Source organism: Fukomys damarensis, unplaced genomic scaffold (genome assembly GCF_012274545.1).
Source record: "Fukomys damarensis isolate Sample0158 unplaced genomic scaffold, DMR_v1.0_HiC HiC_scaffold_37, whole genome shotgun sequence".
Lineage (NCBI taxonomy): Eukaryota > Metazoa > Chordata > Mammalia > Rodentia > Bathyergidae > Fukomys > Fukomys damarensis.
Genome location: NW_022900949.1, coordinates 46,973,727 through 46,990,470, shown reverse-complemented (window position 1 = coordinate 46,990,470; position 16,744 = coordinate 46,973,727). Strand labels below are relative to the sequence as shown.

At 44.3% G+C, this 16,744-nt stretch overlaps 1 protein-coding gene across 1 annotated transcript in view; it reads right to left on the bottom strand.

Moving 5' to 3' along the window:
- Bfsp2 (beaded filament structural protein 2) overlaps window positions 1-16,744 on the bottom strand; it is a 66,211-nt gene that overhangs the window by 23,967 nt on the left and 25,500 nt on the right. Inside the window, exons 2-3 of the mRNA XM_010625473.3 lie at window positions 9,546-9,628; window positions 706-862 (exon numbers count right to left, since the gene is read on the bottom strand). Of these exons, the coding sequence (XP_010623775.1) occupies window positions 706-862; window positions 9,546-9,628 (240 nt within the window). The remainder of the gene's footprint in view (window positions 1-705; window positions 863-9,545; window positions 9,629-16,744) is intronic.

Genomic DNA, 16,744 nt, shown 5'->3' with positions numbered 1-16,744 from the left:
GCAACAACAGCAAAACAAACTTGGGTATCAAATCAAGCTTGGCTAAAGGAGATTTAAGATAATTTTGGACCCTGAAAGGTTGCTGCTAATAGAGATAGGGAAAGGAGGAAGTGGGCTCACGGATGCTGGTTAGCTGAAGTGCAGATACAAGGAGTAACTTCTGGAAGTGTTAAGTGGGTTTTGGCTCTTTCAGTTAGAAGAAGCACATTAGACAATGGCACATGTGAAGCGGGTTAGAATCAGTGCAGTCCTGCGAGGAACTACCACGTGACCGTGAAGGAGCCTTTCAGTGATGTCCCCCAGGGACCTAACCTCACGGCACTGACGGCTGTGTGGAAGCCATCGCTTTGGTCTGCGTGCAGAGTTATTCTGTTCATCCTATACGGAGCTACAGAAAAGGTACCTAAGATAGAATGGCTTTGGGAGGGAGAGACTCCTTCCAACCCAACACAGGATTCACCACTCACTTCTGCTCAGACCTGTTGCTGCCCCCTGAGGTCCCAGCCCAGTTCCTGAAGCCAACTGAGTTGGAGACTTCTGGATCCACTGCAAGGGCTTGAAAATGTTTTGTTGGCATTTTCCCCTGCAGGTCTCAGCAAGCAGTGAAGAGAGGTTGAGAGAACCCTGTAGCCTATGTTGGGAAGGAGAGCCAGACACAGGAGCACTCACTCGTGTGGCCCACCCAGCAAGCCCCGCGCCACCCACCTCTTCATAGCTCCTTGACAGAAAGCCAAGTTCTTCTTTCAGACTTTCTATTTGACCCTCCAGATCCGTTTTTGTCCAATGAGCTTCATCAATGACTTTATATAGAGAGCTAATTTCCTCTTCCATTGCTTTTCGAAATGGCTGCTCCTTTTCATATCTGCATGATAAAGGAACTTCATCAGCATAGGTGGGTAACACAAAAGGAAAAAAAATCAGATTATAAATGTTACGAAAAGGCCAATTCAGTGGTAGGCAATGAACATTAAGTCACTGTTCCAGTAGCTTTGAGGGTACTAGTTTGTTACTACTGCAGTTGTCACAGGTTGATTTATTAATAGGAAAGTGATTATAATGAGCTTCTGATAACATGTCTTTATGGGTGCAGCCTCCTGGGGCACTGGGAACACAGTGCTCTAAGGAAGCCTTCTCCAGTTCAGATCAAGGTCAGGGGATCAAGCATCTTCATCGCTATCTTAAATTGTCCTGCTTTTCACCAGAGGACCCTTTAACAATTGTTGCTAGGGACCTTGCTAAGTGCCAGCTGCAGATCCCAAAACAGGGAATGTGTTGGAATTCCAGACTGCAAACCCAAATGCCTTCAGAGGCCACTTGGGGAATATAGGTGAGGGGCCAGGGCTACAGGGAGATGTGGGGATGAAAGCAAATGATAGAGCTCATACTTCACCTGCAGGAGTTGTGGCTGCTTAGCTCCTATTCATTACTGCTCTGTGGGAAGGGACTTGGACCAGAGGCCAGTTCTCTTCAAGGGAAATAGGAAGCCTGGACTTATATTGGAAATATCTGGAGTTTTAACAATTTACAACTTTTGAAGAGATTAAAAATGGCGGAGTAAAGTCCAGCAGCAAAGAGAAAGTGGATTTCCAGAAATTGGGAGGGAGATGACAGGAAAACTAGAAACTACAGAGGAACTGGAGAAACAGTACAATGCAGAGAAAAGAACAAAGCAATTAGAATGCCATTCCTGGCTTCCAGAGAGGGGGATCAGCTATGTTACACAAGGTAAACCTGAAAAGAGTCAGCAACCAGGAAAAATAACAGAGCAGTATGGTTGCTATAAACTGCAAAAGGTCATGGAGTTTTACTCTGAAAGTAATTCCTACATGGCAGGCTAGCATTGGAGAAGAAATCCAGTGCAGTGCCTGCCCTATTGGGGAGTATTTCATCAGGAACCATTTGGGGTGGTTGTTTAAAACTGAGCTCCAGAACTACAGAACAGCTACACTTCAGGATTTCTAGGGACACCCCCGCACAGTGACTGGGTGGAAGACTGCCACAAGAGAGAGTTGTGGAGAAGGCATAATTAAACATTGATTCCCTGAAAAGTTTAAGCTTAGAAAAGGAAGGACATGGGGTCCTCCTTTGTGTGGTGAGAAGCCAGGCTGATCATGATGGTTTTTAGAGGGCACTGGATCTAAAATTACTGGCATTAAATCCTGTGGCCTGCTTGACGTCCTCTCCCCAACCCTGCTGTGTACACCCAACACAGCTTAGTGGTCTATTTGTCTCCCCATCTGCCAATAAGATCCAAGGATACACCTCAGCCTGAAAAGTTGATGTAGTCTGGGGTGTACAGACAGAAGGGCTCCTGGAATGTGTGTGTGTGCGTGTGTGTGTGTGCGTGTGTGTGTGTGCGTGTGTGTGTGTGCGTGTGTGTGTGTGCGTGTGTGTGTGTGCGTGTGTGTGTGTGTCTGTGTGTGTGTGTGTGTGTGTGTGTGTGTACCTTACAAACCCATAGGTCACAAAGGTAGGTGGAGAAAGCTGTGATTTGGGGCCCACAGAGGGACACAGAAACAGGGAGCAGCTGGAATGAAAACAGTCCTAGGGCAGACACCACTGACTAACCCTGCCCAGCAGGAAAGGCAGGGCAAGATTCAACATTCACATTCAAAAATGTGAGTATGGAGACAAAATAGGCCTTGGTAGTGAGTCACTGTCCCTCCCCCATATCTGGTAGATTTCAATAATGCTGATCCTGGAAAGAGACCTCATTCAAAAACATGGAGGAATTTTTTTCTGACTCATTTCTTTTTTCTTCATTGTTATTTTTGGGGGGATTGGTTTTTTCCTTTTATTTCACAGTTTTTTCTTTTGCTTGTTTTTTTCTGTTACTTTTATTTAGTTCTATTAATTCTTTTTACTCCTTAATAAGATACTCTATCTCATTTTCTCTTTTCTTTAGTTTTCAAATTTACTTCTTTCATTTCCCCTTACCCACCTCTCTATTTTTACTAGTGTTACTATTAAGCTTTATTAATCTTTAGATAATTGGTTGTCTCTATGCTATTATTGTAGAATTCTTTTCTATCATGAATGGTGATATAGTTGTACTTAGTAGATATTTACTGTATGTCAATATTTGATTATTACTGAAGGTCTCTTTTCTGTAGTAAAGTACAGTGGTAGCTCTTATTGTGGTATGTCAATATTTAGTTTGTCTTTGACTCTTATTTTGGCTGGTTTCCTTGCTATTGTCAGATGGCATAGTTGTTGTTAATAATTGGTTTTTACTGTGTGCCAATATCTGGTTTGTCTTTGTCTCACCAACAATACTGCAGTTCATTTTCAGAGCATTGGGTGCTGGGCTAATCATACTGTACTCTGCCCTTCCCAAATTAATGGAAGTGGTCAGATTTTGGAACAGAGGCAAAGGCCAATAGTTAGTTATGCCTAGAGTATATCACTGGAAAGCAGATACTAATTGAAGAGAACTCCATACTAGCAAAAATCTTTCCATTATAATCAATCCTCAATTCTCATTGCACATACACCCCAATAGAAACATCGGAAAAGAAGACAACAAAATGTTTCCAAAAACTCAAAGCTGATTCATGGGGCAGCAACAGGGAGGAAATTTTTTTAAAAAAGCCAAACAGCTATTTTCTATGAAGTGATAAAAGAGGAGGAATAAGAAAACAGCTCAGTAAGGTGCTTGAAGGGCTAAAAGATGGTATAACTAAACAGATAATGGACTTACCCTCTTTCTCCAAAAATAAGACCTTGCTGGAAAACAATCAGTTTTGATAACTAGAGACTCAAAAATGACAGACCCTATCAGCCTATCTTTGCTTTACCTGCTCTCACTGTTCTCTTGTTTGGTGGCTATTCTGTAAGGCAGGTAAGGCAAGGGTATTAAGGAGTATTAAAGGTATTTAGAAAAGGGCATCACTATTATTAGGAGTAATAGGTAAAGGAAGGCTGACATTTTGATCTCTAGTTTTCAAGGCCTATTGCTTTCCACCTAGGTCTTATTTTTGGGGAAACATGGTAATCAACACAGTGATCAGTGAGCTTACAGAAGATACTAAGATAAAGCTGGCTGAGCTAAACACAATGACACAAATAAAATGAATGACCAGTTTAGCAAAGAATTAGAGTTCATGAAGAGGTACCAAACTGAAATCTAGGAGATAATTCTACTGAGAGTATGGGCAGCACAAGTGACCAATATGGGGACAGAGAGTCACAACTAGAGGATAGCTGAGGTGAGTGACCATCTACTCAGAGATATCTTAAAAAATAACAAGAGAACATGAAAAATGGATGCAACAGCTGCCGGAAGGCACAAAGAAGACTTGTCTAAGATTAACTGGAATTAGTGAAAAGTCAGAAGACAGCATGAGTGGCATAAGAACCTGTTTATAGAAATAATAGCAGAAACTTTCCAAGTATAGGGAAAGAATTTAACATACAGCTAATCAGGGCATGTATAACCATGATCAGAAAAGAGCTTCTCCATGACACATCATAGTTAAAATGCCAGAAATCCAACACAAGGACAGAAAAGCAAAAAAATCACATATAGAAGTAGGCCTATTAAAATTACACCAGATTTCTCAACACAAACATTCAAGGCCAGTGAAGTTTCAAGCCCTAAGAGAAAACAACTCCTAACCCAGATTAATATATCCTGCAAAACTAACTTTCAAACTTGTTGGAGAAATAAGGTCTTCACATGACAAAAAGTGCCTTTTTGATGATTAAACCAGCAAAAAGTTCTTAAGGGTATCCTAAAAAGAGAGAATGAAGCCAACATGCGAAAAAATTTAATGAAATGGATATACAATGTAAGCTGAGCAGTTAAGTAGAAGGGAGAAAAAGGAATCAGCAATAGAAAAATAATTCAATGACAAATAAACTAATATCTTTCAATAATAACTCTCAATGTGAATGACCTCAACTCTTAAGTCAAGATACAGATTGGCAGATTGCATCAAAAACCAAAATCCAATGGCATGCTGTACATAATAAGAAATACATTTAATTCAAAAGGAAATTCCTAGACTGATAATCAGAGGATCAAAAACAACATCCCATGAAATGGGAGCTTGAAAACAAGCAGGAGTAGTCATCTTATTTCCAGACAAAGTGAACTTCAAGCCAGAACTGATCAGAAGGAGCAGAGAAGGTCACTATGTATTGGTTAAGGAAATAATTTAACAGAAAACATATATATCACCAGCACACCCAACTTCACAACACAAACACTAGTTCTATTCTCCTGCAATAGGACACACTTTCTTCTCAGCAGCACAAGGAACTTTCTTCAAAATACCCTTCATACTAGTCTATAAAGACTGTTTAAATAAATACAAAAGAATTAAAATCATCCCATGTATATTTTTCAGATCATAACACGCTTAAACTAGATATCATTTGTAAAAGAAACCAGAGAAATTTTACTGGTTATTAAATAACACATTTCTAAACACTCAGAATAAATCAAGAAAGAAATTAAACAATTCCTAGAACCAAACAGTAATGACAATACAGCATACCAACTTTATGGGCCACAATGAAAGCAGTTCTAAAAGGGAAGTTGACAGCTCTGAGTTGTTTCAATCCCAGTCTGCAAAATCTCTAGTTTGCAACAGGATGTTCTTTCTAGGAACTCCTCAACATCTTGACCAGTTTTTACTGGTGCCATTCCTTTCCTTCCTTGGCTGTATCACTAGCCAAACTCCACACCTTAACAGCATCAATCCATAAAAGGGCGAGACCTCAAACCTCTCATTCCAGGAAGCATCTTCAGGTCTTACAAATATAAGGGACTTCAGAATTCAACATTTAACTTCTACCCTACGATCATTCCTTGATGGCATTTCTGATAGGTGATCACGTTGTGGTCTCTGCTTGCGTATTTACCGTAACCTTGTCCTTTTCAAAGCCACCATTCAATTTTTGGAATGCTCTAATAATTTAAATTTCTTCCTTCAAGAGTTTAAGTCTCCATTTCTGGAAAAGTCTGAGTTCCAGCCTCTGGAATGCCTCAGCAGCAGTCCAAGCATTCCTCTATCAATCCTATAAATATTTACAGTTCCACCCACCTCCATAAGCCTTCACTGGCCCAGGTAAACATTTTCAGTTCCTTCCTCCTTTCTGTAGGTGAGTTGTTTCCAGGTCCTCATCATCCAGGGCAGAGACTGTCATCTTGCCATCTGTGCGTTCTGAGCACCCGGCTCCGGGGTGACACGTGTGGTGTGATTAGAAATGCTTCCACCTGCCTATGTCTGTCTTAAATATGATACAGAGAACTGAACTCAAAACTCCAGATGTTGTGTGGTGAGGCTCTCTGCTCCTTTGTTTAACCCTCTAGTTCTTTGTATCATGGACCCTAAGATTGGTTTTGTGGGGTTTTTCTCATTTGCATGTTGGCTCACTTGCTTTTTACCACCTGTGTCTGGTGCTCACAGTCAGTGTCCTGTTAACCAGAACCTCTGGCGTTTCACAAGCGCTCCTTTATGCCCAATTTTCCCGTTTTCTTTAGGTGCACCCTGTGTTTGAACCAAAAGTAGAAGCTCGTATTTATCCTCTTTCAGGTTCGTTGGCCCATCGTTCCCATGTACTGTGGTCATACTGTGAGTCGTGGTTCTGTCATTCTACCCTTCACGGCTCCTCCTGGATCTGTCACCTACAATTTGGCCATAACTGCTCTCATGCACCTTGTAGTTCAAAACAGTCACATGGGGCTGGGGATGTAGCTCAGCTATAGAGCACATGCTTAGCATATGTGAGGCACTGGGTTCAAATCTCTAGCAATGGAAAAAACAAGTTAAATGAAGGAATGAAGGACAGAGCCTTGTAACATGCCAGCAGAGATAGTCCTCAGAGCTGGGCCTGAACACTCTCAGGGGTGGTTTTTGAAACACTTTTTGGTTCTCTTTATGTAGGATTAAATTTCCTTTTTTTTTTTCTTCAGTACTGAGGTTTGAACCCAGGGAGCACTGAGCTGCAGTCCCATCCCAGTCTCCCCTTTTTAAATTTTTAATTAGGAACACAATCTTGCTAAGTTACTTAGGGCTGGTCTCTAACTTGTGATCCTCCTGCCTCAGCTTCCCCAACAGCTAGGGTTATAGGTGTGCACCACCTGTCCTCACTTCAAAACGTATTCTTTAAAAGGATTCTATTTTCAGCTTTTCTTCTCTCTCCCTTTTCCCCTCCCCTCTTCTTCTCTTTTTTCCCCTCCTGTCCTCTCCCCTCCTCTCCTCTTTTCTCTACTCTCCCCTCCCTTCCCCCTTTTTTCTTTCCTTCTGCTGGGAATTGAACTCAGGACCTCGTGCAGTCTAAGCATGTGCACTCCCACTGCAGGGACACCTTCAGGCCCTTTATTACTGTTTTAGTCTTTTGGGAAACAAGTCCTGTCCCTCCAAATGAAATGAAAATCCCTCCACATTATCAAGGTTTGTCTTTGTTGACCAAACTAGAAAAGTCCCCCACGGGCTGGTAGTTTTATCCTACTCACCTCCCTGGGGATCCTGGTCCCTTTCAGTTTTGCTCCCTTCTGCATTACAGGAGGTCTTAGGTCCCCTATGGGCTGTTTTGCAGAAGTCCTTTTAGGTTTTAGAATATGCTGCGACATACCCAAGACCGTGTTCAGTTTATTCCCTCTGGTACTCCGGACTGAACCCAAGGCCTCATGCTTACTAGACAAATGCTCCACCACTGAGGTACACCTTCAGCCATCCAGTAATACCATCCAGGTACTACTTTAAATTTGGTGCACATGGATGAGTGCTTTTGGTTGTTTGTTTTTATTGGTGTTTTGGTACTGGGGGTTGAACAAAGGGCCTTTGCACTGAGCTATATCCCAGAACTTTTTTATTTTGAGACATTGCCTCTCTCCTACCTAACCCTCCCAGAGTGCTGGCAGTCACGTGACACCACACTTGGCTAGTGCGTGTGATTCTATGTCCATTAGCACCTGCCCTTTTAAAATATCGTATGTAATTTTATTGACCAGACTGTTGGACTCAGCCTTGACATGTGAAGAGCTTAGAAGTTGTCATCCTTTTCTCTTTTCTCTTGTGGACCCTGAGGATTGGACCCAGGACTCGCGTGCCAAGTGCTCTCTCAACTGCTGTGCTTCTGCAGGCCGATGTCTGTCTTCCCCTGCTGCTGGAGGCTGCGGTGATGGCTTCGCTCCGTGGTAGTCCTGGGGATGTGGCCACCGTGTCAAGATGTGGGTGAGAGTCTTCTGGATTCCTGTATGGCTTCTACTGGAGATCCATTCTCTGGTGGAGACACTTAGTTTCTCAAGCTTAGCCTAAGTTGTCTTTACCCTTACACATGATGGTCGCCCATGGAGACTCCCAACCATATGCATCTCCTCTTTTGTCTTTACCAGTTTAGGGAGATCTTCCCTGGAGTACTAATCCCCTTGCCCTCTGTGTGTCTGACTCTCAGGATACCCTTGCCCTCAGAATAATCTCAGAGTTCCTGTGCTCACCTAACAAAGCGGTCTTCATTTCGCTTTTCCATTAGATCAGTGTTTCCCGACTTCTCTCATCCTTATGATTTTGCCCACAGTGAATATCCCTAGAACCACTACTCACTTTATATTTTCCTTAAGTATCTGAGGTAAATCTAAAATAAAATTCAAGAGCTCTTTATTATATAAGATACATTTTGTATTGCTACTAAAAATGGTGCTACTAGAGTAGAAAGCCAGCCTCATGGGTCATAAATAGAAAGTAACTATAGATACATAAGTGTTAAAAATAAAATGTTTATCATTATATCACTTAAAGTGACCGGCATCTGCCATGTGTACACTGCACATTAGGCATCTTTTTTTTTTTTTTTTTTTTTTTTTTTTTTTTTTTTTTTTTTTTTTTTTTTTTTTTTTTTTTTTTTTTTTTTTTTTTTTTTTTGGTACTGGGGCTCAAACTCAGGACCTTGTGCTCACAAGGCAGGCAGTGAAACCACTGAGCTAAATTCCCAGCCCTATATACTGCACATTAGGGAACACCGTGTTGGCCTTTAGTGCAGGGGTTTTCAAGCCTGTACACCAAGATCTTCTGGGGAGCTTAATTCCACAGTGGGGGCCCCAGGCCCAGGACAGATTCCAATGCCCTGTGAGACTGGGCTCTGGTATTCTTAAGTGCCCACATAATCCCACTATGCAGCTAGAGTTGAGCACCATTACTCTAAACAAGTACTGTGTTCCCGAAGTGCAGCCCGAGGAGCAGCAGGACTGATGTCCCGGGAACTTGTTGGAGATGTAAATGATGGGCACAGCTCTGGACCCACAGAATCAGAGACCCAGGGTGGGGACCGGCAGCGTGCGTTTTCTGTAAGACCTCCCGTGTGACCGTAATGTATGCCGCAGTTCAAGAACTTTGCTCTGAACTATGTGACCCTGGGCAACAACTCTGAGCCTGGGGGCCTAGTTTTTGTGGCTCTGGATCCTTTTGGGGGCCTCTGTTCTCCCAGCCCACCTTTCATTAGGGTGGAGGTGAATGATGCAGACTGTGGGATGTGTTGTGGGCCTTGCCAAGGAGTCTGGGGGTGCGAGGGGCTGTCCCTGCGACTGAAGAGCATACCTCTCTTTAAAGTCTTCTGCTCCCACCTGGATGGACTCTGTCTGCAGCATGAGCCGAGCATTTTCCAACACAGCCTCGCCCACCTGGAATGACACCAAGGAGACACGTCACTCGCTCGCCACTGTGACTTGTGCCAGATACAGACACAGTGGAGCTGAAGGCATCTTTTACACACAAGTATTCTTAGAATTAATCTCCCTCTCAGAAAAGGAGGTGGTGGCAGTGGGGAGGAAATTAACAGGTATAAGATCTGAAGATCTTTTAAAAGTTTTTAAGAGTTTTGGAAGAAAATTGTTATTCAGAGACAGACTTGTCTATAGCCTCTGCCACAGCTATGAGCTCTGGAGAATCCAGGAAAGATTTGTGAGTCCTGAAATGAAGTTTCGTTGGCCTTTGCATAGCGGACTGGAACATATTCTGGTCACGGATGCCTGTGAAACTGTCCAAGCCTGGACTACTGGTGTCTGACAGAACTTCCTGTGACTACGGAAATGGCCTTTGTCTATGCTGCCATCCAACACAGGCCATGCATGGCTGCTGAGCATGTGAGATGGGGCACAGAGGATGAAGGAACTGCAGATTTGATTTCATTTAATTGCCACTAATTTACATTTCAATGTCTAGCACTTACCATATGGGACAGTGTGGCTCTAGAATTTCATCTACCCTTCAATGTCCATGTAAATATAAACACAGTACATATAATTTAGGGATTTCATGGAGCCTTAAAGAGTGGGTTTTCAAACTTGGCTCCCCAAGCCTCTTAAGGTCCCCCACAAGTGGGGATTGGTAGGGATTCTCTTTTCATCGCACATACACATGAAATTTTCAAATTTAAAAAAAATTATTTATTTTTATCTTTGGTGGTATTGGACATCAAACCCAGAGGCCTCACACTAAGCAAGCACTATACCACTGAGCGCTATCCCCAGCCCTTTTTAAAACTTCTGATTTGGAGGTAGGATTGCTGTGGTTAAGTTGACCGGGCTGGCCTCAAACTTACAATTCCCCTGCCTCAGTCTCCTGGGTCATCTCCCACCATCACTACAGCATCATGAATCATCGGAGAAATGCAAGTTAAACCACAATGACACGGAGTCTCACACAGATAGGATGGCTCTTATTAAAAAAAAAAGAAAGATAACAAGTGCTGAGGATGTGGATAAAAGCGAACCCCTGTACACTGTTGGTGAGCATGTAAATTAGTTACAGCCACATGGGAAATAATATGAAAGCTCCTCAAAAAACTAAGAATATAACTACCATCCGATCCAGCAATCCCACTCTTGCGTATATAACTACAGTAGCATGTTCTCTATCAACTAGAAGGAGGTCTACATGCGCCAAAGACGAAAGACAGGAATGACATGGGAGAGGCAGACACCCTACCTTGCCTGCTCCCCATTGTGCCACTGGGCCAGGCTGGAGCAAAGATTAATTTTGCTAATGGGAAGTTCAATGAAATGAAACAAAATTAGGATGACCACTTTGGAACAAGGGGAAAGGTAATTGCTGCTTTTCCCATAAGGAAGTGGGATTTAGCTCCACTGCTGGGCTTCTTGGCTTTCCCCCATCAGAGCCTTTTTCCCACTGTTGTGAGACATCCTCACTCCTACTCCACCTCCCACCCACCCTACCCCTGCCAAGGGGCAGCAGATCTTCTATTGCTGTGTCCCTGAGGTGGGGCTGGCCTTAAGCATTCTTTAAATACCTGTTGAGAGAGTGCATGAAGAAATGAAAGACTTGACCATGACTAGTTCCCAGCCTTCCCCTGGCCCAGATCAGGTGGTTATTTCCCAGAAACCATCAAGAACGGACTTTAAAAATAGATCCATGACCTTTTTTGTATTCAGACATGGTGAGGCCAACAGATCAGGGGTAACTGCCATTGAGAAGATATAATAAGGCCCCAACTGACGAATGAGTTCCCTTCTGGGAGAATGTTCGGAAGCAGATATGTTTGTGAGTCCTACGAAGTGAATCTTATGGGAACCCTGTGAAGGTTTGCAACTCGGGACTTAACTGTACTTCACATTTTCCTAGAAGTGGGGTGCATTACACCACATTGTTCAGAGGGGGCAGCACCAGGCTGGTCAGGAGGCCAAAGGAGGGAGCAGAACAGGCGCACAGAAGCCTTGACTGTGTATTTTGTGCGAAGTAATGCTTGAAGCAGGGTAAGTTCCTAAGGAGGTAAGAAGCCTAAGAAGCCTCTGAGCTGTAGAAGTGATCGCTAGTTCTCTGCTGCCTGGCTTGGCCGTGATGAAGGCAGAGGAGTGTTGCTCAGAAGAGGAGGTGGGGTGGGCGCAGGGCCTCGGGGTTGGTTATTTTGTGTATTAAAGATGCACACACAGGCAGGTGGTTTGCCTTCTTTAGGAATTAGCTAAATTCCTAATTCTGGGAACTAATTCTGAGGTTCCAGATACCAGAACATCGAGAACACAACATAGCAGTAGATATAATTGGTAGAATTGAATACAATTACTGTGAAGGGCTCGGGTCACACGTATCCTTCCTTCCTGTGGACCAGCCGAGTCTCCTCTGCATCCTGTTTTACAGAGCTGCTCCAGCCACTGTCAGAAGCTCCCTCTGCCACAGTCTTTCAGCAGTGTCACTTTGTCCACAGTGACACTCTTGGCAACTACTCCACCCAAGCACTGGTTCCTCTGTCATAGCCAATGTCCAGATTGGAGGCTCAAAAACCACACTGTGCAGAAAATTGTTTCAAAGCAATAGAGCAGGAGTCATGAAAGGCAGGTGCAGGCAGATGTGAGACCTTAGTTTAATGCAATCCGGAGGACACCGCCACCCTCCATCTGGGATCAGACTCAGGCCTTGCATTTGCAAGGCAGGCACAGCGCCGCTGAGCTAAATCCCTGGCCCTTCAGAGACCCTTTTTAAGAAAAATAAATAAAGACCAAAGTCAAATTAGTCACTGGGCCTTGGACAGGGTATGTGCAGGTGAGGGACCCTGCAGCCTTATCTACTTTGATATAGATTAGTTTTATTTACTTATTTCTACTTTTTAAACTTAGGACCCAAGCAGTAGACAGAAAAAAAAAAAAACAAAAAAACAAAAACAAAAAAAACCCAAAAAAACTGAACCTAGCCCACTCTGGGATGTATGTAGGATGCAGTTCTGGAAAGGCAGAATGGATAGGCAGCCATGAAGGCTCTGCTGTGCAGGGTCAACGTGACACCACTGGGATCTACTTCCTTCGGGGCTGTGTTCCCAGGAAGCTCGGCATTACTTTGCCCAGCTGCAAGGGCATGGAGTGTGTCATTTCGTAGCATTTTCTCAGCTGACTGAAAATGCTTAATAAATAAGAGGATGCCTTGAGCAATCTGTGACGGAGCTGGGTGGGAAATGCAGTGCCCAAAGGTGAGGTGAGGTGAGGGCCCTGCTTCACAGGTCCTAGCTCCTCCTTGACTTCTGAGTGCTCCTCTGGCAGGAGACAGGAGTGCCTTTTGGGGTAATCTGGATGCTGTTCATATATATGGTGGCTCTCTTCAAATATCTGTCCTCAGAGGCTTGTGCAACCCCTGGCTGGGGGAAGCTGGAGGTTGTCCTGCTTTTGCTGTTGTTTAGTAACAAGCAGGGGTTTATTCCACCGTCAAGCGGGGACTAATTATAGGCCCTGACTTGCCAAAGTACAGCTTGCTGGCCCTGCTTTCCCATTGCCTTCCCAGAGGGGATCTGAAAATAAACCAACAGCCCCCACTGCTCAGCCTGGGAGAGCTGCACTGTGCCCTTGTTGTCCCTGGCCAGGCAGGGGCAACCCTTGCTCTGGGATCTGTGGTCCTTTCAGCTTCCCTAGTCGGGAGAAGGCTAGGCAAGTGGCCTGCGGAGGGCTCAGTTCTTCAAGGAGGTATAGCACAGACGGGGGACTGGGATGGTGGCTCAGGGCACGCAGGTCAGAAGTAAAGCATGGAGCCTGCAGAGGACAGAGAACATCTTTGTCTCTGCCTGGGAAAACTTTCATGAAGTCTTCCCCTGGACAGGGAAAGGAAAAGAAGTGGGCAGGGAAGTCATCTTTATCGACCACCTACTGATGGGCAACATGCTTAGTCTGGCTTGTTAGTGGCTTGAGAGAGTGGATTGTGAGCTAGTCATTAAGCACAGCCACCATGGAAAATTACCTGGTGTGATTTTACAATTAAATAAATTATTTTAAAAACAAAGCTAAAAATACTCAAAACACAAAGGTGATAAATGCTCATAACCTAGAACTGTTTTGGTATGTTCTCTCCGCTTTTGACATCATCTGCATCTGTCTGGTGGAAATGCTATATAATAACATGCTTTGCACATCTCTCCTCACCCTGCGTTCAGTGACATGTCAGTAGCTTGATGTCAGCCATGGCGAGAGTATTCACACCAGGGAAATTGGCAAACGCTTAAGCCAGAGACTTTTATTCATAGAGAAGAGTTGACGAGCAGACACCAACTCACCATGCACCATATTGAACTAGAGACCTGCACTTGACATTCACGACGTTACACGGTGCTCGTTGCACCCCTCTCAAGCTGCTGTCACCACCTCCACTTGACCTTCATGAACATCGAGGCTCAGCGAGCTTAAGTAAACTGTCCAAATCTCATAGCTGGCAAGTGGCAGAACCAGAATGTTAACCTAGGTAAATGTGGCTCAGAAGCGTGAGCGATTTTGTCCTTAGCTTTGAGAGCCGAAAAGGCACATCAGAATCAAGAGAGAGGCTCTCTGGGGATTGTTTTCTGTTTCTCTGCAGTACAGAACAGTCAAGTTTTCGGCTTCCTATTCGGGCTGCGTGTGGAGGATAGAGATGTGTTCAGGACTGATGCTCTCCAGAGGCCTGTCTCCAGGCCTGCTCACCCCAGCGCACAGCACCCCTTGCTCTGGCACGAGCTCCATTCCATCACCTCACACCCCTGCCCTTGCTGCTGAGAAATCTTACTTTCATGCTTATCTCAAATGTGGATTCCTCTGTAAAGCTTCGCTCTCCTTCCACTCTTGCCCTCGTTTCTTCTGCCTGCAGTCATTGCTTACTTCATGGCAGGCTCCATGCTGGTTGGATGATTAGCAGCTTTTGGAAGAGATGAAGTTTGCAAGGCAGGCAAGGACCAGACCCTGGCAGGAAGCCTTGGAGACATGGGAAGGAGGCCAGCGAAAGGTTTGGACCAGGGTACAGACAGGCTCTGTGTGTTAAGTGACCCACGGTAGGGAGGACTTAGGGAACCAGGCTCTTTCCGTAGTTCCCCCCTGAGGAGGGCACAGGAAGGCCAGAGAAGCAGGTAAGTTTGACCTATGCAGGGGTGGGACAGACAGTTCCTGATGATGGAGTAGTTGTGGGAAAGGAAATGAATGACGGAGAAGAATCTAAATAACCCCTAGGTGTAGAGACCGAGCTATTGGAAGCACGGTGTGGCCTTTGCTGGTTTGCCAGCCCCCATCATCCCAGCATCTGAGTTACACCCCACCATGTGGCTTGTTATCCTGATCTTACCGTGTTAGCGTAAGCACTTTGCTGGCAATGACAGTGTTTCTTCCTCCTCCTCCTGCTTATAGTTTTTTGTTTTGTTTTGTTTTCTGTGGTATTGGAAATGGAATCTAGAATCTAGAATCTTCATATAGAATCTATCTATCTATCTATCTATCTATTTATTTAATTAATCTGGAACCTATATATATTATTTTTTAAAATGTTTTCTGAGAGTCTCACTAAATCACGAAGTTGCTTAGGCTGGCTTCAAATTCGGCATCCTCCTGCCTCGGACTCCCAGAGTCCTGCGATTATAGGTGTGCACCACCATACCCTCCGTGTTTCCTACTTCTTGAACCCAGCTCCTCCACTCACCATCTTAGCTCAGTTCGTTGGAGCAGGTAACACTAAGATTTGGTTTCCTCATCCTTAGAAAGAGGGTCACAACACTCCCTAATTCCCAGGGCGGTTGGGAGAACTCAGTGAGACGGTTTACAGAAAGCACTCAGCAGACTGCCTGGCACAAGTAGTCCATGAATGGTAGCCATTATCGTTACTGTTGTTTGTCTTGGTACAAAGCAGTTGTTCAGTGAATGTTGGATGAATTAAATTGGTTTTTGTGGTCTGGCACTGTTCCCATTCCTTTCTTTCTTTCTTTCTTCTTTCTTTCTTTTTTTTTTTTTTTTGGCTGGGGGAGGAAGAGGATATAACTTGTTTACACAAGGCCAGTGCTCTGAGCTACAGCCCCAGCTCCCTGCTCTGCTTTTTTCTGAATAGACAGGCGGTTGAACGAAGACTTCCATCTAGTGGCTTGATATATATTTTTTTCCGTTTTCCCTGTTCAAAGTTGTTTGAAAAACACTGGTCATTTGTGTTATGATGCGGATTCTATCTCTTCTTTCTGCTGTCTGCATTGGGAATGTGTTTATTAAAATAAATGGAGCTGGTGGTAACAGATGAGGGATTTGACCATGATTGTGTTTGAATAAGGCGAAGTCAAGCAGCATTTTAAAAAAGGTTATCATTTAGGCCCCAGAGTACAATGAATGCTTTACTTGGAGTGAAAGATATTAGTATCCAGCCGCTAGAGTGCTACAGGCTTGAAGAGGAGGTGGGCAAGACTGGGCTCCTGGGAAATTAAACTCAGCGGGAGAGGCGGCAAGATGTGAGATTCCCTTGGGAACCTTACTCACATTTATTTGACTTTCAAGTTAAGAATGGATGCTCAGCATGACTTGCTTCCAGCAATAAATGAGCAAGGAGCCACTGTCCTTCCCTAGCATCCCCGCGACACTGCTGTTACCATGATGGCGGAGACTGTCACGTTGTTGTCACACCAGATGCTTTCCTGCACTCACCCTGACCTTCCAGGTGGATTCGCAAAAGTACATGGAAAATGTTCTTTTCTCGCGCGGCTTCTGTGACACCACTCTCACTATTTCACTGGTTACTTTTTTGAATCACCATTCCATTTCACTGGGTCATCTCTCCTATCAGACCTTCACGTGTGTGAATTTTTCCAGTTTGGATCTTAGGCTTCTTGTTGTCTCGAAGTAGATTTTTGCCCTCACATCTTTCTTTTCCCCAGTTCCCTGACTCCTCTCCATCTCAGCAAACTGCATCAACACCTTGGCCTCTCATTTTCTCTCGTCTCTACATTGAATGCAGCAGAGCCCAGGCTGTTCTCCTCCGCAGTGCATCTCAGGCGGGTCTACTTCTCTCCATCTCTTCTGATGTCACCC